Source organism: Akebia trifoliata, chromosome 15, assembly GCF_017979445.1.
Source record: "Akebia trifoliata isolate Shusen 1 chromosome 15, ASM1797944v1, whole genome shotgun sequence".
Classification (NCBI taxonomy): Eukaryota; Viridiplantae; Streptophyta; class Magnoliopsida; order Ranunculales; family Lardizabalaceae; genus Akebia; species Akebia trifoliata.
In genome coordinates, this window is record NC_141389.1 from 23,910,353 (window position 1) to 23,932,567 (window position 22,215).

General features: G+C 36.2%; 1 protein-coding gene across 1 annotated transcript; it reads left to right on the forward strand.

Annotated features, from left to right (window-relative positions):
* The first annotated feature begins 4,388 nt into the window (after positions 1–4,388).
* LOC147384683 (putative LRR receptor-like serine/threonine-protein kinase At1g67720) lies at positions 4,389–20,967 on the forward strand. The gene is made up of 15 exons (XM_086425802.1): positions 4,389–4,606; positions 6,009–6,540; positions 7,366–7,871; positions 8,396–8,528; positions 8,686–8,757; positions 9,403–9,471; positions 9,560–9,631; positions 9,812–9,880; positions 17,225–17,379; positions 17,473–17,714; positions 18,476–18,602; positions 18,671–18,739; positions 18,826–19,012; positions 19,545–19,680; positions 20,337–20,967. The coding sequence occupies exons 1-15, from the start codon at positions 4,429–4,431 to the stop codon at positions 20,670–20,672; spliced, it is 2,883 nt and encodes a 960-aa protein (XP_086281928.1). The 5' UTR covers positions 4,389–4,428; the 3' UTR covers positions 20,673–20,967.
* Positions 20,968–22,215: the final 1,248 nt, after the last annotated feature.

Here is a 22,215-nt window from a genome sequence, read left to right on the forward strand (position 1 = left end):
TGTTTTTGAGTGTTTCTTAGAATTTCAGATTATTTGTGACTGAATACGGGCGATTTCATAGGTGACCATCTCATCATTTAGAGAAGACCATTTATGCTGTTTTCTAAACAAAGAGATGATCTTGAGTCCCCTAGGAGAAAAGAAAAAATTTGATAAAACTTTAATTGTGAATTCTGATTTTTGAATGGTATTACAATGCTTATCTGAAATGGTAAAATTGCCAATTTTTTTTATAGATTCCCCTATTAATCTTTGAATAATTAATAATGATCTTCTAAACTCCAAGGGGTTAGCTCAATGACAATTTCAGACCGATAAGCGGTTAATGCCCGTAGGTCATTAGTTTGATATCCAATATGAGCATTAATTTCTCAGGGCCACCTACGAGGGCGCACCCTCACTTACTTAGTGTGTGTGATGTGCGGGCATTGCATGTGTCCTGGGACCAGTCCTTGGACAAGACCGTGGTCTATAGAATGGGCAAAGCCTAGATTTGAGTCTGGTCCACTGTCTATAGGGATACCCGATTATAAATATAAAAAATAAAAATAAAAATAAATAAAATAATGATATTCTAAAATAAATCCGGGTTAAAAAATATGTGAAAAACAAATTTATTAAAAACTAGACGTTTGATTTCAAAAAAAAAAAAGTGTCCCCCCACCCACACCCAAACAACCCCTTTTCACGATTGTAAACTGCCTCGAGGGACCATCATCGCAATGTTCATTGACATGGATCCAACAACATTTTATAAGTCGGGAAGCAACCTCTTCTACATGAATGACTGGTTTGTCAAAAAGTTATGGTTCATCAGTTTGTGAATAATTTAATTGAATGGCCAAATCAAATGTTTTGTTGTTTATTCTTATTTGCAACTTATGCTTTAGAGAGTTATCAAAGAATCTGCATAAAAATGGGGGATTAAGTGTATGTTTAAACTTTATACTCCATCTGGTCTGTGGAATTAGAAAAGTAGAATCACTAAAAACCAAGAGAAATCAAGTCTATCTTTATGTAAAGCTTACATGCTACAAAGCTACTCCATCCACTTTCATAAAAGGGTGTTATAACAGTGGAAAATATGATAAAATATATTTAAAAAAACAAAAAAAAGCAAAGAAGAATTTAAGTGGTTCATCCAAAAGGGTTGCATCCATGGTTGATAATGATTGAGAGCTTCCATGGTGAGAATTGAATAGAATACAAGACAATGAGAGTGTCAATAGGTGTGAACCCTAGATCTAATTGATGTACAAAATGAAATAAATAAGAAAAAATAAAAATAAAAAACATGATTTACGTGGTGGTTTGGCAAGAACGTCCACGGGTGAATGAGATCTCTCGATCCCATTTTCTCTCAAAAAACTGAAAATCTTCCTTGTAAAATCCCTAAAACAAGTTGACTACAAATTTATAGTCTAAAAAATAAGAAAGTGTCCCTAAGAAATTTTTTATGAAATTTAGGGGAATGTCAAGATGTTCTTATCTTTTAAATGTTGGAACAACATTCTACTCTTAAAAAGGATGTACACGACTAAGTGTGCCCCATTCAAATAATAAGAATAGAAGAATTAAGTTATTATTATTAATATTAAGAGAGTTAGATTGTGTTTTACTTAGGGGTGCAACTTGGTCCGGTTCAAACCGAGAATCAAGCCAAACCGATAGTTTTGGGGTGGTTTGGAATAAGTTGTAGTTCGATTTCAGATTACAAAAATGGAGAATTGATCAATTTGGTTTGGTTCTCGGATCAAGTTTGTATAGAAATGAGAACCAAACTCCTATGCAATAAATAAATATATATGTAAATAATAATTATTATGAACTATTTTAGGAGTTAGGACATGGATTAATATTTTTTATCAATAAACTAGTGGTTTTTTATAGATAGATTAGTGGTTATTGTATGGAATTTTATGTTTATTATATATTTATTTTTTCATTAAAAAATATTACTTACAATTTATAGAATATTGGCAATCCGTAGAATCAAACCAACTTTAATTATGTTTGGTTTGGCTTGGTTCTAATGGAATTTGGTTCTATTCTGGTTATTATTTAGTGAAACTGATCTATGTTGGTTCAATTCCAATTTGACCTCAAACCGAACCAAATTTCACTCCTTACTAAGTACTATGGGTTATATTTTAGCCTTTCTCCCATCAAAAGTATTTTTTGGAGTCAAAAGCATGTTTAGTGGGTACACAACTTAAAAATTCTCGTAAAATTCATAAGCCAAAGATAGGTCAGCAGTTGAAGCTATTTTTATCTAATTTTGACTTCTTATTTTTGCGGGATGGAAATACCGCATTTCTTTAAGAGAGTTACTATTATCACACCAACTTTTGTTAATGCCACACCAATTCTTATGTAAATCACCAAAGGATTCACATAGTAGGTGTGGCATTAACAGAAGTTGATGTGGCAATAAAAACTCTCTTTTTTAATCATTAACGAAAAAATTGCTTATGATTGTTTCTAGGGCATCGCTCTCTTGTAGTGTTTCACTCTACACTCATCTGAACACCCTCTTATTAATATGAATGGTACTTTGGATGATCCAATCATATCTTAAGTCATTCTCAATAGAATCATGTTGGAGTGACCTCAATATCAGACCTTATATTGCACATCTTATCGTGAAAGTGGATATGAGCCATACATACTGTTTCACCCGTATCTCAAGGAAAGCATTTATGATTCCCATATACTTTTACGTCAGGGTGTGTGATGTGAGGTCCAATCTTGAGGTCACTGCAACATTATTCTTCTTAATATTATATTGTTGATCACAAAACAATTAGTTGGTTCTAATATTACTAATTATGTAATAAAAAGATTAGCTAAAAACTTAATAATTTATTCAAACAATCCAATATTCTAGAATTTAAATCAACTTTTAATGTGGCTAAATATGTTAGAAATAGTTGGAATTTTGTAAGGAGAACATAGTTGAATCTCCCAACATGATATTCATATAAGTCCAACAAGCATTCCACACTACTTTCCATCTTTGTCTCTATGGATTTATCTCTCTTGTTTAAAGTGTGTGGCAACATGTTTAGTGGGCCCGATGCTGCAGTGTTTATGATCAATCATAGATGGGATGCATCACATGGTCCTACACAACTTGTCCAACATTATTGAGCCTTATTTCATTAATCTATGAGAGGAAACCTCGCGGTCAAGGATCGTAACAACAATTATAAAACATAAGGAATATCTCAAGTATTCACTAAAACAAATTCGTGGTGTGAAACAATAAAAAAAATTAAGAAAATCTGGAATCCACCAAAAAAAGAACTCTCAAAGATTTTTTTTAATGAAATTGAAATTAATTTTTGCATTGCAATTACAACCCTTTTATAAAAAAAACAATTTTAATTATAGTAAAACATGTAAATAACCAAATTACTAAAAATAGTAAAAATGATTTAAACGTAAAAATAGATATTACTTAACCTTAGAAATAAGGTAGAATCGATAGTTTGCAATTCTAATTTTTATGACTAAAGTTATTAACAAAATGAAACTTTCTTAAAATAACAAAATTACTTAAAAAAAGGTATACACGAAGGAATCAAACCTGAAAAAAAAAAAAAAAAATTCCACAACTGTACCTTGAATCTTGAAAATCACGACATTTCCATTCAAGAATGAGTCTACGCAGATGATTATGACTCTGTCGCCCATTTGGGTCCATGGACCTAGGTCTTCTACTTAGACTTTTGGTGATCCATACGTTCCATGAATTCTTCTGTAACTTGTCTGACATCACTCGTTGATGTGGCAGTGTGCACAGACACATAATTTTTCCATGAGATACACAAGGAAAAATCAATGATTTTTGCACAGTGCCACGTCAAGGAACGTCTTTTTCGAGTCAGCACTTTGATCAAAATTTTGATGCAAACACTTCCAAAATCAGACTTTTTGGTGGATAAGAACATCAAGACTAAGGTGTGTCGGTATCTATTTAATCAGAATTGAATCAAAATTGGAACTGATAGGACAATTTTGAGTCCCTTATTATTGGAATAGATTATAGTTGAATCTTGGAACTGAATTGATTGAGAATCAAAACTAATAGAAACTTTAAAAAAGAAACCGCTTTTAAACAAATTTTTTTTGATGGTTTTAATTTTGATTCCATTGATTTGAGAATCGGAACTGGAACCAGAACCAATAAGAACTGGAATCGAGAAAATTCTGATCCGATCCGATCCGACCCATCGACACCAAGGGGCCTAATTATCATGCAATCCGTGGGCCCCAATGATCTTTCCTGTTATTTTTCTAAAAAGTTCCCATAAGAAAAACATCATCCACTAATGACTAAAGCAAAAGTTGGTAGCAATAGAACTTTATTGTGTTTTTATCACTAGTTTTCTTCGAGATTCGCAAATGTAAATCTCCGTAAAAGAAATGTGGGCCCAGAGATTCGACTCTCTTCTCTGGTCTGTCACACTTCACAGTCCACACTCCACAACAGTCTCTGTCTCTCTCTCTCTGCGAAGAAAAATGAAAAAAATGCAGAGGAAGCTTTTCTCGATGATTTATCTCTGTTTTCTTCTTTTCATGAGCGTCAAAGCTCAAATACCTGGTGAGCAATCTCTCCCTTATCTTATTTCTTTGATCAAACTCAGATCAATTTCTCTATTTGTTAGTTTTCTCTTGATCTCTTCAAATCTAATTAGGTGTTTCTGAGTTTCAGAGTATCGATGCATGTATAGGAATCCGTTAATTAAGTTCCGATTTTTGACAAATTGTTCGTTCGTTTGTTCTAGTTAGTTACAGGAATTAGTTCAATTAAGTCCAATTTGAAACGGAGAAGTTTTTATTTTTAATTTTTAATTTTTAATTTAGAGAATTTTGGAGAATTATTGCCAAAAAATTGGGAAATTTTACTATTATTATAGAAAATATATGCAAGCCAAATAGTTCTCCACACATTTATGCACATGGTTGAAAGATTGAGAATCTAAGAGGAAAGAAATTTAAATAAGTTTTACGAAGTAAATTTAAATTAAAATAATTGATTTTATAGCCAAATTGACATGCATCTCTATATTGGTTTGTTTAATGTGGGATGAAAGGAAATTATGGGTTTCCTTAAATTTTTTGGTTTTCCTAAACTAAAGAAAAAAATGAAAAATGAAAAATCTAAAAAATAAATCTGGTGTAAATTCATCAGGAATTTGTAGATTATTGTGTTTATAAATTTTCATATTAATGGAACTTAGACATATAAAATAAAATGAAATTACAGAGAAATAAAAATTTTACATAAGAAAAACTTCAAAGTATGAAACTTGAGGAGTTCTTAACGTTGATTTCAAGTTTTCAATCCCTGCAATTTTTTATTTTTGACTTGAGAACCTTTAGTGGAGTTATCATTTTCACCGAAATTGCGAAAAATATGGATATGGAAATGCTTTTAAATAGCTTTCATCTGTTTTGAAGTATTGTTCATGAATCATAAAATTTACTTATATATTTACAAGGAAACATCCCTTTTCAAAGGTATAAATCAGTGGTTCTCGGGTGGAGGTCTCGATTCAGCATTCAATAACACTAGTACATAATATATAAATTCAATGAAAATGTCAAACCTGCAAAGTTCACTTGATGCAATATCGAGCGTAAATAATGCATTTTATAGTAGTCTACTATATTTCCCAAAATATTGTTCTAGATATATATATACACATGATCCCAACCCTATAAACACAAAATCCAATGGTTGAGATTTATGAGTATTTTGATAACACAAATCTCGGAGATACTTATCCCACAGGATAAATCCCAACCATTGGATTTTGCATTTAAAGGGATCATGTGTTTTTTTCATGAGTCATTCTTAAGAGTCATAGGGTCCTGACCCATATATATATATATATATATATATATATATCATGATTTAGTACTTAATATTACATTTAAGGAGCTTTAAGAAAGAGGTTTTCTGCTAAAATATCGCTGACGCATTTGATCATGTGAAGCAGGTTTTGTAAGCTTGGATTGTGGTGGCAAGGAGAATTTTACAGATAATCTAGGACTTGTGTGGACTTCTGATAATCAAATTACATATGGTGAAACAACTGAGATATCAGTTGCTAATGAGACTCGGAAGCAATATATGACGCTAAGATACTTCCCCGGAGATAATAGGAAATATTGTTATATGCTTGATGTTGAAACTAGAACTCGGTACCTTGTAAGAACAACCTTCTTATATGGGAACTTTGACAACAATAATGTCTATCCAAAGTTTGATATCTCGCTAGGGGCGACTCATTGGTCGACTATTGTTATTTCAGATGTTAATACCATAGAAGTCCGAGAATTGATCTTTTTGGCTAATGCACCAACAATAAGTGTGTGTTTATCCAACGCTACCACTGGCCAGCCATTTATCTCTACCCTTGAGCTTCGGAAATTTAATGGTTCAATCTATTACACCGAACAAGAAACAGAATTTTTTCTTAGCGTGTCTGCAAGAATAAACTTTGGTGCAGAGAGTGAAGATCCTGTCAGGTATACTTCAAACTATGGTTAAAGATGTTTTATGGTTAGATCTTTTCTGTTTGGCATACTTTTAGAATATCAATGCTTGTTTGATGGGCTACTGTACTGTCCAGGGGCTGAGCCTCATAGAACCAAGGAGGAGGGGAGGGCTATAGGCCCCACTGAAGTTTGAAAAAATAAAAATTAATTGAAGTTTCAGTCTATAAAAGAAATAAGGTTTATAGAGGCGGATTTTTCGGCCTCTACATAGACCAAAACGTCTGCAACATAGATTTATTCGACGTTATTATTTTAAAAAATCAGGTCTATAGTGGTGGATATTTCCATCACTATATACCTTAAATTAAAATTTAAAAAAAAAAACCCGTAAGTTCTATAGAGGCAGAGATATAAAATAACTATTTAAAAATATAAATAATGGCCTATAGCAATTAGTATTAAGCACCCATGTTTCTAGCTAGTCTACCTCAATATTGAGTGGTCTTTGAATGACTAAGGTTTCTTCATATTTCAAGGTTCAACTGGTTAAAAATCCATTGTTTTGCAATAAGCAGTGACGAGTCCAACATTGGCATAGAAGGAAACCAAGGTTATCAGTTTATCATCGTTAGCACTTAGCCCCACTGATAGAAAATCCTGGTTCCGCTCCTGGAACTGTGTTAGCAGAAATTGAAGTAATTTCTCTACAGCTTTAACTTAGATTGATTTCAGTAATCTAAAATTTGCTAGGTAATCTGATCTGCCAAAAAGGCATCCATTTTTATTTTCCCTGAATTCTTCTTACTCCTTAGCCATGGCACTGTCCTTAAACATGATTTTTTATGTTTATTTCAGGTACCCGGATGATCCATTTGATAGATTATGGCAGTCAGACTCTTTGAAGAAGGCAAATTACCTTGTCGATGTTGCTGCGGGAACCGAGAAGGTGTCAACCCTAATGCCTATTGATGTTAACATAGCTGAAAGACCACCTGAAAAAGTGATGCAGACCGCTGTGGTTGGTAGAAAGGGGTCATTAACTTACAGGTTAAACTTGGAAGGTTTTCCAGGTTTTGGATGGGCTGTCTCATACTTTGCCGAAATTGAAGATTTTGGTACAAATGAGACCAGGAAATTTAATCTTATGCTCCCAGGCATGCCTGACATCAGAAAAGCTATTGTTAATATTCAAGAAAATGCCCAAGGAAAATATCGGTTATATCAACCGGGATTCACCAACATATCACTCCCTTTTATATTGAATTTCGCGTTTAGAAAAACTACTGATTCATCCCGGGGACCCCTCTTGAATGCTATGGAGATAAATAAGTACCTGGCGATCAGTGAAGGTTCTCTAGATGGTAGGCATAGATTTGGTTCCATGACTGCTCTCTAGAATCATGGTTTTAAATCTTGTTTGAAACTGAGATAACTCGCCCGAGTCATCTCGGTATCATTCATGAACTAGACGGATAGACAAGGTGTCTCACATGTGCCAAATCTCTCAAGACATGAGATGACTCAGGCGATATTTTGTAAATCTTGTCCAAGTCAGTAAAACTCGTCAGAGTCAACCTGGATTTTTATATTTAATTAAAAATAATAATTTTTTTATTAAATTTAAGTATTTATTATCTGAATAAATTATGATTAAATATCTTCTAATCTACCTTGTTTTCTATAAAAAAAACTATAATTATTTTCATGTAAATATATGTAAATAAATAATTGTAAAACAAGTTAAATAGTCTATCTCGTCCGAGACAACTCTGTTTTGTCGATGAACGAGATGAGATGTCAAACCAAGTTTTGAAACCATGTGTGGAATGGTATTCTTGGTCGAATAATATAAACATTTTTGATAGAAGGTTTTTATGAATTTCAGGAATGGTTATGACTAGACTCGTCTCACAATACCCATCAGCAGATTGGGCAAAAGAAGGTGGTGACCCGTGCTTGCCTGTTCCATGGTCTTGGTTGCAATGCAACTCAGATCCAAAACCAAGGATAGTCTCAATGTACTAGAAGATTTTTCTCCTTACACTACAAAACTTGATGTCTTCTTGAATTGCTATTAACACATTGATCTCTTTGCTTGTTTAAGTTCTGTACTCTTGCTAGAAAGAAATGCCGCAAATTTAATTTGAACTGTTCTGGTGGCTGGTACTTCTGCAGTACTTTGTCCGGGAAGAATATGACAGGGAATATTCCTTCAGAGTTGACAAACTTGACAGGCCTAGTTGAGCTGTAAGATTTTAAATCCGTGCTTATTTTACTGCATGTTATCACAGCGCTGCAACTTGAGCAGGCCAAACCTGACCTTGGGAGGTTTGGGCACAGTTAACTAGGGTTTGGGCAAAAATGTTTTTGATCGAATCAAATCGAACTGGATTCAGGCATAGACATTGGGTTGCCCGATTTGCTCAAACCCAAACTTATTGTTGTTATAATTTAAAAATATTTTGAATATCTATGGTTTTTCTCGTTCACATTTCAAACTTTAGTCAATCATCATCATCTTTTTCTTTACATTTGTTTATAATTTCATGTATGTGAATTTTGAAATATATTTTTAGAACAAGTAATTGTAAATTTTATATTTTTTAACATATACCACTTATCTTTATGCAAGTCATTATTATTACTAAATTATCTAGAATTAATAAGGAATGAGCCAACCCGACTTGGGTTGGGCTTGGATTTTGATCATTTCATGCCCGAGATCGGGTTAGGTGCAGGCATGGGTTGGCATTTGTCAAGTGCGGGTTGATCCCCAACCCCGCCTAACCCGCCCGAGTTGCAGCCCTATGTTGACAAACATTTTTTTGGTAATTTGGAGTTTAATGTCGGTTTCTCTTTTTAAATTAACAACTTATTACATTATGCTTGTAGGTGGCTTGACGGGAACTCACTTACAGGTCCAATACCTGATTTTACCGAAATCACAAACTTAAAAATCATGTAAAGCCTATGCTTTAATCTATTGTTACTCTATATTTCAACAAAATTTAAATCAAATCAAGAGGTTTGATATCTTTGTTTACTGTAGTCATCTTGAGAAAAATCACTTGACTGGAGAGATTCCTTCATCTTTGGTGAACCTGCAGAATTTGAGGGAACTGTAAGTTTTCAGATCCTGAACATTGTTTTTTATATGCTTCGAAAACTAATTACTCGTTGTAGTGCACATAACGTTTTATTGCTTTTAAGCGTAAAACTTCACTTCTTTATGTTGTAGTGCACACAACATTTTCTTACTTTTAAGCGTAAAACTTTTGTACTTCTTTACTCTGTGGTTCAGGTACTTGCAGAACAATATGTTATCGGGAACAGTTCCGTCAGGTCTTCTCAACAAGAATCTGGTCTTGAAGTAGGTTCTGTCTTCTCTACATAGACACCTATGCATATACTGCATTTAATAGTCTAAAATTCCTGCTGTATGTGTTATAGATTAGTGGAATGCAGGGAAACAGTTCATGTAGTAGTATAAATTTTACATGCTTACTTAGATTCTTTTTTTATTTTTTTTTATCATAGATTCTTGAATGCATGATAAACTAATTATTTATGTTAATCTTATCAATATAGGGAAATGCTTTAGATTTTCCTTGGGGTTATCATTTTTTTTTTTCATTTTTTTGTTTATTATGCCTGAAAGGAACTTTGAATAAAGTTTTATAGAGATGTCGGTTGTTTGTTCTATTTACTTGTTTTCCAATTAGGAAGGTAGTAGGCCATTAAAATCCCTAGGATTTTTCTGTACACATTGGTGTGGGTTTTGATGAAGAAATCACATTATTTTGGAGAAAAATCTTGGGGTATGCATGTGCAATTTGGGTTTGGTGCCTATTTATTTTGCATCTTGAAGTCGTGGATGAAGCAAAAAGAATAGTGGAAAAAACACTTCTCTTTAGAGTGGTACTGTAATATTAGTGTGATATTGAAAACAAAGTAATAAAAACCAATGCATCCCTGTGAAAGTAATGGATCAAGTGGGTTTATCATGACATGCAATATTATCTCCTATAATTTTTCTGTCATGCTGACTATTTTTTAATTTGAACCCTTTAGAGAAGTACTTAATATCAGTTCGATAATAGAGAGAAGATTAAGTTATCATTAATTAGCCCTAATTAGGCTATAAAAGAGTTACATAAGATTAATAAATAAGAAAAAGACTATAATAACCCTAGACTTATTTAACACTCCCCCTCAAGTTGGTGCGTGGATATCAACTATGCCCAACTTGGATAAGACATCTTCAAAGGAAGTTTTACTAACTCCTTTAGTAAGAACATCAGCAAGTTGTTGAGAGGTAGGAACAAAGGGAGTACAAATCTGTCCAGAAACTATCTTTTCTCTAATGAAATGACGATCAACTTCTATATGCTTCGTTCTATCATGCTGAACTGGATTTGCAGCTATGTTAATAGCTGATTTATTATCGCAATATAGTAAGAAGGGGACCGGCACAGGAAGACATAAATCAGCGAGTAAGATTTTGAGCCACAACAACTCGCATACTCCAAGTGCCATAGCTCTATATTCTGACTCAGCACTCGATCGAGAAACTACATCCTGCTTCTTACTACGCCAAGTTACCAAGTTACCACCAACTTTAGTACAATACCCAGAAGTAGACCTTCTATCAGTCACTGAACCAGCATAATCTGCATCTGTCCATGCCTCAATGCGAAGATGACCATGGTTGTTGAATAAAATACCTCGACCAGGACATCCCTTAAGGTATCTAAGAATACGATAAACAGCAGCAAGATGAGATGTTCGAGGCGAGTGCATAAACTGACTTACAACACTAACAGCATAGGCAATGTCAGGGCGAGTCATAGATAAGTAGATCAACTTTCCCACAAGACGCTGATATTGGCCAATATCTGATACACACTCCCCCTCAGAATCAGCCAACCTATGATTCTGCTCAATAGGAGTATCAGCTGGACGAGATCCAAGCTGACCAGAGGCACTGAGTAAATCAAGAACATACTTACGCTGAGAAATAAATATACCGGACTGAGACCGGGCAACCTCAATACCCAGAAAATAGCGAAGATGGCCAAGATCCTTAATCTCAAATTGACGTCCTAAGTAAGTTTTGACCTCGGTAAGGCCATCGGCATCATCGCCAGTAATAACAATATCATCCACATACACAATCAGAGCAACAATTTTGCCTTGGGAGTGACGCAAGAACAAGGTATGATCAGCAGAACTCTGATGGAAACCAAACTGATGCATGGCCTTAGTGAAGCGCTCAGACCAAGCACGAGGAGACTGTTTCAGACCATAAAGGGACCGGTGAAGACGACAAACATGTGCAGGAGAAGCAGAAGAAAGAAACCCAGGAGGTTGGACCATATAGACTTCTTCTTGAAGATCACCGTTGAGAAAAGCATTCTTGACATCTAACTGAAAGAGAGGCCAGCCGCGGATAGCAGCAACAGAAAGGAGAACACGGATGGTGGTCATCTTGGCAACCGGAGCAAAAGTTTCCTGATAATCAATCCCATAAGTCTGAGCATAACCTTTGGCCACCAAACGAGCCTTATAACGAGCAATGGAACCGTCCGGATTATGCTTAAGCGTGAAGACCCAACGACAACCCACAGCTTTCCTTCCAGGCGGAAGAGGAACAATTTCCCAAGTTTGAGTCTTGTCAAGAGCAGTCAACTCATCAATCATAGCTGCTCGCCACTCAGGATGAGCAATAGCATCTGCAACAGTAGTAGGAAGAGAAACAGAGGAAACAGAAGCAAGAAAACTCCGATAGGAGGGTGATAGTGCAGAATCAGAGATATAATTTGAAATGGGATAAGTACAAGTACGCTTACCCTTACGAGTGGCAATAGGACGATCATCACAGGGAACCGACGGAGGAGGAACTGGAGGCGAGGAGGCGAGCTGGTCGGACATAGAAGTGATGGAAGTATCACGGGGACGTCGAGAGTAAACCTGCAATGGAGGAGAGGACGAACTGACGGGGGGTGGAGAGGGAGGAACAGGCATGGGAAGGGGAAATAAAGAAGGAAAAGAATCATCAGGTGAATCTAGAGGAAACCACTCAGATTGAATACCAACGGACCCACTATAGTAAGGAGTATGCTCAAAAAAGGAAACATCTCGAGAAATGAAACGCCGTCGAGAAGGAGGATGGTAACAACGGTATCCTTTCTGGGTGGAGGAATAACCCAGAAAGATACATTTGACAGCCTTAGGGTCAAGTTTAGTACGAGTTGGGGCAAGAATTTGAACAAAGCAGACACACCCAAACACGCGTGGAGGAAGTGGAAACACAGGACGATCTGGAGAGAGTTTAGAGAGGGGTGTGGCAAACTGAAGAACACTAGAGGGGGTCCGATTAATAAGGTAAACGGCAGTAAGAACTGCATCGGCCCAATAGGATTGAGGCACATTCATGCCAATAGAAATGGCACGAGCTAACTCTAGAATATGGCGATTTTTTCGTTCTGAGCGACCATTCTGCTGAGGGGTTTTTACATTGGACATTTGATGCTCAATGCCAGACTCTAAACAAAGTTTCAAGACTTCACTATAGGTGTACTCAGTACCATGATCAGAACGGAAGGTCTTGATGGTACAACCAAATTGGGTATGAATCATAGCAAGAAATTGCTTGAAGATCCCATAAACCTCACTCTTGTGTTTCATAAGATAAACCCAAGTGGTACGACTGTGGTCATCGATAAACAAAACAAAATAGCGAAAACCAAGAGTGGATGTGACCGGGGAAGGACCCCACACATCAGAATGAATTAAGTCAAACATAGTAGGTGTAGTAGTATTCATACTAATAGGATAAGAAGAACGCACATGTTTAGCTAATTGACAAGTTTCACAAGACAAATCAAACAAATTGTTATTATGAAATAAAGTAGGGAACATGTGTTTTAAATATCCAAAGGAAATATGGCCTAAACGTAAATGCCAACGCATTACAAGAGCCTTATTGGACTGACTACGACTACTACTAAGCTGAAGAGCAGAATGAGTGCTAGGTGAACCGGGAACGTCCAAGAGATACAATCCATTTTCTTCATGTCCAGTGCCAATCGTCCTCTTCGACTCCAGATCCTGAAAGACACAATGAGAGGGATAAAAAGTTACACTGCAGTTCAAATTTTTTGTAAGACTACTAACAGATACAAGGTTAGTAGTAAGTTGAGGAACATGAAGTGTGTTAATTAAGGATAAAGAAGATGTAACGGGTAAATGACCTTGACCAGCTATGGAAGACAAAGAACCATCAGCCAGTCGGACCTTGCGATGACCAGAACAAACACTATAGGTTTTAAAGAGGGAGGACGTACCGGTCATGTTATCTGAGGCACCAGAATCAATGATCCATGGTGAGGAAGTGGTAGAAACACTGTGTGCAGATGCAAAGGTACCTGAGTGAGCGAAGGTAGAAACTGGCTGAGATGAAGTCTCTATCTGATTGAAGAATTTTCTAAACTTGTCAAGCTCGTCTTGGGACAGAGAAACTGAATCCGATGAGGAGGTAATAGCTGAAGGAGGTGCTAAATCATTCATTTGCTGAGAAACTACATGAGCTGAAGACCGTTGAGACTGTTGACGATGCTGGTTAGGACGACCATGAAGTGCATAACAGCGAGCCTTCACATGACCTAATTTTCCACAATGATCACACTTATGTCGCTGACGGGTAGGCAGAGACCCACTGGGGGAGTGTGAAGAAGGTAGACGAGCAAGCATAGCAGAGTGATCTCCCGAAGAAAGGGGTATGACAGCTGCGCGACGACTCTCATCAGCCAATACATAGGAATACGCAGTCTGTAGGGAAGGAAAAGGATCCATTCCCAATAAATGAACCCTCGCATACTCAAACTCATCCCGGAGACCAGCCAAAAACTGAAAAACCCGATTCTTATCCAGAATTGACGCATACAATGTCTCATCAAGAGGGTCCTTCCAAGAGTAGTACGAAGAATAAAATGTCAACTCTTCCCACCGAGCACGTAGTTGTGATATATAGGTAGTAACAGAAGAGTCACCCTGCGAGAGTCGAGAAATCTCACGTTCTAGGTTAAAAATGCGAACATTGTTTTGACGTTGCGAGTAAATACTCTTTGCGGAATCCCATATCTGTTTTGCTGTCGAGGAGAACATAAAACCAGCTGCAATGTGTGATTGCATAGATGTAACCAGCCAAGAACGGACCATAGAATCATTAGCAAACCATTGTGAATAAGAACTGTCGGTCAGTGCAGGTTGTTTGTCCGCCCCTGTGAGGAAACCAATCTTCCCTTTTCCACCAATGAACATTTCAACCGATCGTGCCCAAAGGAGATAGTTAGGACCATCTAATTTCACAGTAGTAATTTGAATGCCTGGAAAGTCAGTTGAATGAGAAGGAAGACCACTCGATCCATTACTAAAACCAGTGATAGAGGAAGAGGATGAGTCAGAAGCCATCAAATAATCCGAATACTTTGGTTTGAAGAGAGTTCACGAAGATGAGGGTACGACTTTCTAGGATAAAGTGATCGCAGCACCCTAAAGGTGACAATACACGATCGAAAGAGCTATAACGGTTGATTAAACACTGTTATGGATGGCCCACGTAATCATTACCGCAAGTAATCCTCTTTGCATCCGGGTTGATTAATAAGTTGTGTAAACAGCCAAAGGTCAAGGGTTCGAGGGTCAGTAGAGAGGTGAGAACAGCCTTAAACAGCACTGGTTGTGATCGAAACCCTTCGTAGATGTTCAAGAACACTGCCGGAACCCTCATATGACCACTATGGGGATCGGAAAACTAAAACATAGCCACCAGCTGAGTCGCACGAACTAGAACAGCACTGATTAGGTTCGTCTGTGCAAGAAACAAGTCGCACGACGTCTAAAAAACCACCTTGGGTGTCGCCGGACCTCAATACAGCCACCTTAGGTGTCGCCGGACCTCAATACAGCCACCGTGGGTGTCGCCGGACCTCAATACAGCCACCTTGGGTGTCGCCGGACCTCAATACAGCCACTGTGGGTGTCGCCGGACCTCAATACAGCCACTGTGGGTGTCGCCGGACTGAAATATAGCTGTCTTAGGAGTCGCAGGCTCTAAATAGCATCGTTGCTGTACGTAAAACTGGATTGCAGCCTTCGAATATGGTTTAACTCCCTATCGCATGATGCGATTAGGGTTTGCAGCAACAGAGAACCCCCGTAGGGGTGATATAGGTTGAAGACAAGTAGTGTAGGGGTGTACGAAGTTGATTAAGGTCTGTTACAGGTGAAGAAGGAGGAGTTACAGGTGAAGAAGGAAGAGTTCGATACCAAGCTCTGATACCAAGTTCGATAATAGAGAGAAGATTAAGTTATCATTAATTAGCCCTAATTAGGCTATAAAAGAGTTACATAAGATTAATAAATAAGAAAAAGACTATAATAACCCTAGACTTATTTAACAATATCCGTGTGATATTTGGAAAAAAAATTAATAAAAACCATTGTATCCCTTTGAAATCTAAATAAATTCATTGTAAGAAACACTTATTTCTAATACTGAATGGATGAAGTGAGATTTATCATTACATGCAATATTATGTCCTATAGTTTTTCTGTCATGTTGACTATTTGTTAATTAGAATTGTCATAGTAGCTTGTAAATATAAAATCATATCCTACTAACTGGAAAAAAAAAATGTTAAAAAAGTTTATAGTCATATCCATATCTTGATTCATCTGACTGTTGGAAATATGAGCCTATGCAAAGCCATTTTCCTGATTTATATAAAGTCCATTAATTGTAATTAATTTACTGTTGTGGGGATATTTATGTTATTTTCATGAGGTGAAAGGAGGTTCTTAGGAAGCATTGTTAGGACAACAGATACACAAAGATTGTGTATAGATCTGTTTTCCTAGTTCTTTGTTAACCTAAAATGTTCACAATTGAGGATGAGTAGGCGTCTCATTTAATGACTAGCACACGTAGAATTTCCATAAGATAGGATGACCTTGCTCGGTCATTGAAGTGATTGACTTCAAACTTACATTTGATTGTGTTATTATTCATCAATATGAATCCAAAGGGAATTCACTTGATAAAATATTATGGTTAATGGAAGATGTTTCTTTCTCATGTGTCAATTATTCTTAGACTTGTGTGGATATACCATGGGTATTTTTGGTTAACATTGTACTTAAGAGAGATCAAATATCCAACAAGGGATCCACCTTAATTGAACAAAAAGTCCGGCTGGTGATATTTGATAAAATAGCTTTACCAAATCCTTTTAAAGGATTTGTATGATATAATATTACATTTCAAAAAGATTTTCTGTGATTTTTCAAGTCCAATAGAATCACATAATTTTGTCAGAAAGTTTTCTTCGGAAGCAATAGGGGTTAGGCAGTAATAAAATTAATTTCTTGAAGGCTTTTGAGGGATATTGTATGGTGGAGGGACCAAATTGTTATGGGTGCATAGAATGGAGATCTCTGTGATATTCAAATCTCTTGGTGGTTCATTTGCATATAATTTACCAGGTTTATATGCAGTTAGTTTAGTTCTAATATAAAAAATTTAATGTGATTAATTTTTTAAGGTTTATTTAAATCTGGAAGAAATGGATGAACCAAAGCTATATAGCCTATGAGGTTGGAACCCAAAACTTAACACGAAGTATATGCTTATGTTTTAATTTCATGCTCACAGCTACTCTGGAAATATCAATCTTCACAAAAACGGGGGTCGACAGAACCACATGAGCATTATTATTGGATCATCAGTTGGGGCTGCTGTTCTGCTTATAGCTACTATTGCGTCTTACCTAATCTTGCACAGGAGAAAGAAGAGATACTCCAAGGAAGGTCCGAATGTGAAACTTTCGTGAATTTTTTGGTCCTGTAGGAAAAATCTCAATATACTCAAATTTGGATGTTTTGTCTCCCGATTTTTTTCAGATGAGCTTACGAGTGCCCTGCCTGCTCAGAGGCTAGTTTCTACCTTACGTGAGGCTGCCGCAGAAACTGCACACTGTTTTGCGTTATCTGACATTGAAGATACCACCAAGAACTTTGAGAGGAAAATTGGTTCTGGGGGCTTTGGAGTAGTATACTACGGAAAGATGAAAAATGGAAAGGAGATTGCAGTCAAAGTTCTAACTAGCAATTCGTACCAGGGAAAGAGGGAATTTTCCAATGAGGTAACTTCTAATGTACACATATCTTCTCTGTCTTGGCTCGGATTCAGCATTTTTCAAACTTTTGTTTAGATTGTTGTTTTGTTTCTTAAATTTATTTTTGTATCTGAAAGAAAAGGGAAAAGCCCAGGGATTATACAGTATATACAAAAGGGAGGGGTTAAATGAAAAGCATTTATTATGTAAAAGACCAATATATCCGTGTCTTTTTCACTAAAAGACAAAAGGGGCAGGGGTTTTAGTGAAAAATGAATGTGGTGGAGAATGCTAATGTTCCCATGAGGTCTTGGACATTAGCATTCCCCTTTTTATTATATGTCTAAGATAAACGTATTTTAGAGATATTTTTGCTACCTAAATGTTTGCCACAGCTTTAGCCATGGCTAATGTGGATTTACCACCATGCATTGAAGTTGACTATTCAAAATCATCCACTTGAAATGGACTGTTTAGGACGAGAATCAAGTTTGTTTCCACTGAAGCTCTTCAACATATGTACCACTTGATCAATAAAAGTTGCTACTTAGATTAAATGGTACTTCTTTGTGCAGCACTCCAATGAAAACACCCATTTGTGATCCAGTCTAAAAGTGAGTCCACAGAAACTTTTTGATATTCTATAGTCAATTACCATGCCTTCAGGAAAAATTTGACTGCCGTAAACGTTAAGCTAGGAATTGTTAAATTATTCTGAATAATAGAGCTCCATCAAACGTTAAAAAAATGGTACTTATCAACTGACCAATGACTTCCATATGATCCAGGTTACTTTACTTTCAAGGATACATCATAGAAACCTCGTGCAATTTCTTGGCTACTGCCAAGAAGAAGGGAGAAGTATCCTTGTTTATGAATTCATGCATAATGGAACTCTCAAGGAACATCTTTATGGTGAGTGTAACACAATTCATAAAAGTAACTAACTTTAGATCCAAAGTCATGTTTCATAAATTTTGTAGGACCTTTGACACGGGAAAAAAGTCTCTGTTGGATCAAACGCCTTGAGATTGCTGAAGATGCTGCCAAAGGTTAAAAAACTTACACCTTCCTCTAAGAACATTCTCTTTTTTCTGAGAAATGAATTTGATAATTAAAACAATCAAACTTCTTTCAGGGATTGAGTACCTTCATTCAGGTTGTGTTCCAACCATCATACATAGGGACCTGAAAAGCAGCAATATCCTCCTTGACAAACACATGAGAGCAAAGGTTTCAGATTTTGGTCTTTCAAAGCTTGAAGTAGATGGAGCCACCCATGTGTCGAGCATAGTTCGGGGTACCGTCGGGTATTTAGACCCTGAGTAAGGCCTTTTCCTTCACCAATAAATCTCCTTTTGCTTGAACAGGTAATATATATTCAAATTCGAGATAAGAATATGAGCACGCTGAACTCTCTGATGTTCATATTAATATATAACGATGGTCCTCCAGACGGATCAGGCTTATCTTGGTTGTGATAACATATACCTCTTGGGTTTGCATTAGTCCAGTTACAATAATGGACTATTGGATTCTAAATCTTGTACCCTTAACCAACATATGATTCAACGAAAAAAAAAAAACTGAAAAATTCCATATTTAGGAAGTTAGGATTGTCGTATTGGTTCACTCTGGACCATGGCTCATCCAAGATGTATTGATTGGTAAGTAGACACTGATTGGATGGACCATAGACCTAAAATCATAGCAACCAGACAATTATAATTATTCAATCTGAAATTCAACTTGAGTTAACAGTCATGAAGAATGTTCATAAAAAGGGAAAACCAAGATTGTTACATGGTGCAATTACCTTTATTTTCTCTTGTAATTTTTTTTTTTTTTTGGACGCAGGTATTATATCTCTCAGCAATTAACAGACAAAAGCGACGTGTATAGTTTTGGTGTCATTCTTCTCGAGCTGATTTCAGGTCAAGAGGCAGTATCTAAAGAAAGCTTTGGCGTTAACTGCCGTAACATAGTCCAATGGGTCGGTTCAGTTATTCATCTCTTCTTCTGGGATTGGTTTTTTTTCCTTTCAACTGTTTCTTTTATCTGAAGCAACATCAAATACTAATATTCTAATTTACTACGAACACTATGAAATAACGTAGGGCATAAAATGGGTCAGATTTTATCCAAAATCCGAGTGATCCAAATCTAGTGAGTTTGGACCCTTGGAGTAGACCTGAATAAAAAATGGGTTGAATATGGGTTGATGTCCCTTGACCCAAGTTGGATCCAGGTTGGATACGAGATCCGAATGATATATTGCTTTGAAATTATATTTTTATGTTTTTCAAAATATTTTTTTTCTACTATAATAGAGTATAAGTTCTTAGAATAGTATTGCAATTAGAAAAGAAATATAGCAAAAAAAGTTGAATGGCCAAACATTATCTGACCCGACCGACCTGAATTAAGTAATTTAATTGGGTTGGATCCAGATTTAGTGAAGCAAAATGGTTCAGTTGTGGTTTTAGCTAATATGATCCGAGTCGGATTCGGATTCGGATCCAGATATACTCAGATCTTGCCCGAACCTGACCCATTATAAGCCCTAAATAAGGGTAAGAATGACCTCCCATTTCGCTTAGTTCATTGTTTCTCACAAACTGTCAACCAATAGTGATGATTAAATTACAGGCAAAGTTACACATTGAGAGTGGTGACATTCATGGAATCATTGATCCCTCGTTGCGTAATGAATTCAACATCCAATCAGTGTGGAAGATAGCTGAGAAAGCAATGATGTGTGTCCAACCCCACGGGATTATGAGGCCATCGATGTCAGAAGTGCTCAAAGAAATCCAAGATGCACTCATAATTGAGAGAGGTGTGGATATGGCAAGGGAAGGTAACTCAGATGTCATGTCCAGGAATTCTACAAGTTCTTCCGTTAATTTGGCCTCCCTAGACTTGGGCACAACAGAGCCATATGCTTCATTCGATGAGTCCATTACACAGCCAACAGCCCGATAAGTCTGCTCATCCAGGTACAAGTGTTATATATATATATATATATATATATATATATATATATATATAATCTTTTTGTGTGTTTGTATCAATGAAAATAAGATTATATGTAGTTATTTACAAACAAGTATAATTGCATTCCTAGGAGTTCTGATGCCAAAACTTTTGTTTGAAACTGCATGTAAATGAGACCAACAACTCAGGTGAGGTGGATTCTGAATCCATGTCTCTGGTAAGGCAGTCACTATTATGACTAAGCTAATCGTAAGGCATAACATGGGACAGATTTTATCCAAAATCCAAGTGATCTGAATCCGAATTTAACAGGTTTGGTTCCTTGGTATGAATAAAAAATGAGTCGAATATGGGCTTATGTCCTTTGACCCGAGTTGGATTTGGGTCGGATATGGATATAGATCCATCCGCCTAGATCCCAATGGTATATTGCTTTGAAAATTATATTTTTTTATGTTTTTCAAGATATCTTTCTTCTCTTTAATATAACATGAATTCTTATAAAATAAAAGAATTATACTGGTAAAATAGAATAGTATAACAATTTGAAAAGAAATATAGTAAAAAAAATATATTGAACAATTCGATTATCCGACCCAAATCAAATAATTTGGTCGGGTTGGATCCGGATATGGGTTTAGTGAGAGTGAAAATGGCTTGGCTATGGTTTTAGGTAATAGGTTCCAAGTCGGATTCGGATACGGATCCAGATAAAAAATGGATCTAAATATGGATATACTCAGATCCGACCCATTTTAAGCCCTAGCAAATCACCCAGTACCCCACCTAAGTAACCAGAACCTATGGTAGGAGTCGGGAATTTACACCACCACCTGCCCCATTTACTAGGGCATTAAGTATTCTTTGTGTGAAAAGCTCATAACAGTATGGCAACATTTCCTTCCTATTTAAATTCAAATATAAGATCAAATTGTCGAATAAGTAAACGTAAAACAAAGACAGATGTTCTGAAAAAATACCCACCATAACAACTGGCCATGTCTGTTTTATGGACTTAACCTTTTAGACAACTTGCTACATATTTCTATGTATTAGATGGTTAACAAACCATCTTTTGATTGGGTTGGCACTTTCTTCTCTGTGTAGCTTTTAAATTTGTTTGGTTGGATAAAGCATAGTGTCACAATATTGGATTGATGAGTTCAGATCAAATACTTGCAGAGCAATACAGTTCGGTGGTACCCCAATCTAAAAATAATTCCTATTTTCTTAGTTTTAAAATTTCTATAATCGATATCATCCCTACTTGTTACACTCCACCTCTATTTTTCTCCTAATCTCAAGGGGTATAAGATGAACATATGGGGTTCCAAGGATCTCTCTCCCTCTGTTTGTTGGAAGAAAGAAGGGGTTGGAGGTGTATCTATTTTCCTGAAAAATAAAAAAAACAACCAACAAAACAAGAAGAAGAAAGCGTCGATGGAGTCCATATTTCCCAGAAGAAAAAGAAAAAGAAAAAAAACAACGAAAATTACGAAGAAAAACAAGAAGGGGTTGACAGTGTTCCTAT

Coding starts and splice junctions, on each gene's coding strand:
- LOC147384683 (XM_086425802.1), top strand. CDS start 4,429: ATGTGGGCCCAGAGATTCGACTCTCTTCTCTGGTCTGTCACACTTCAC. Junction 6,541..7,365: donor GAGAGTGAAGATCCTGTCAG/GTATACTTCAAA, acceptor TGTTTATTTCAG/GTACCCGGATGATCCATTTG. Junction 9,472..9,559: donor ATCACAAACTTAAAAATCAT/GTAAAGCCTATG, acceptor TGTTTACTGTAG/TCATCTTGAGAAAAATCACT.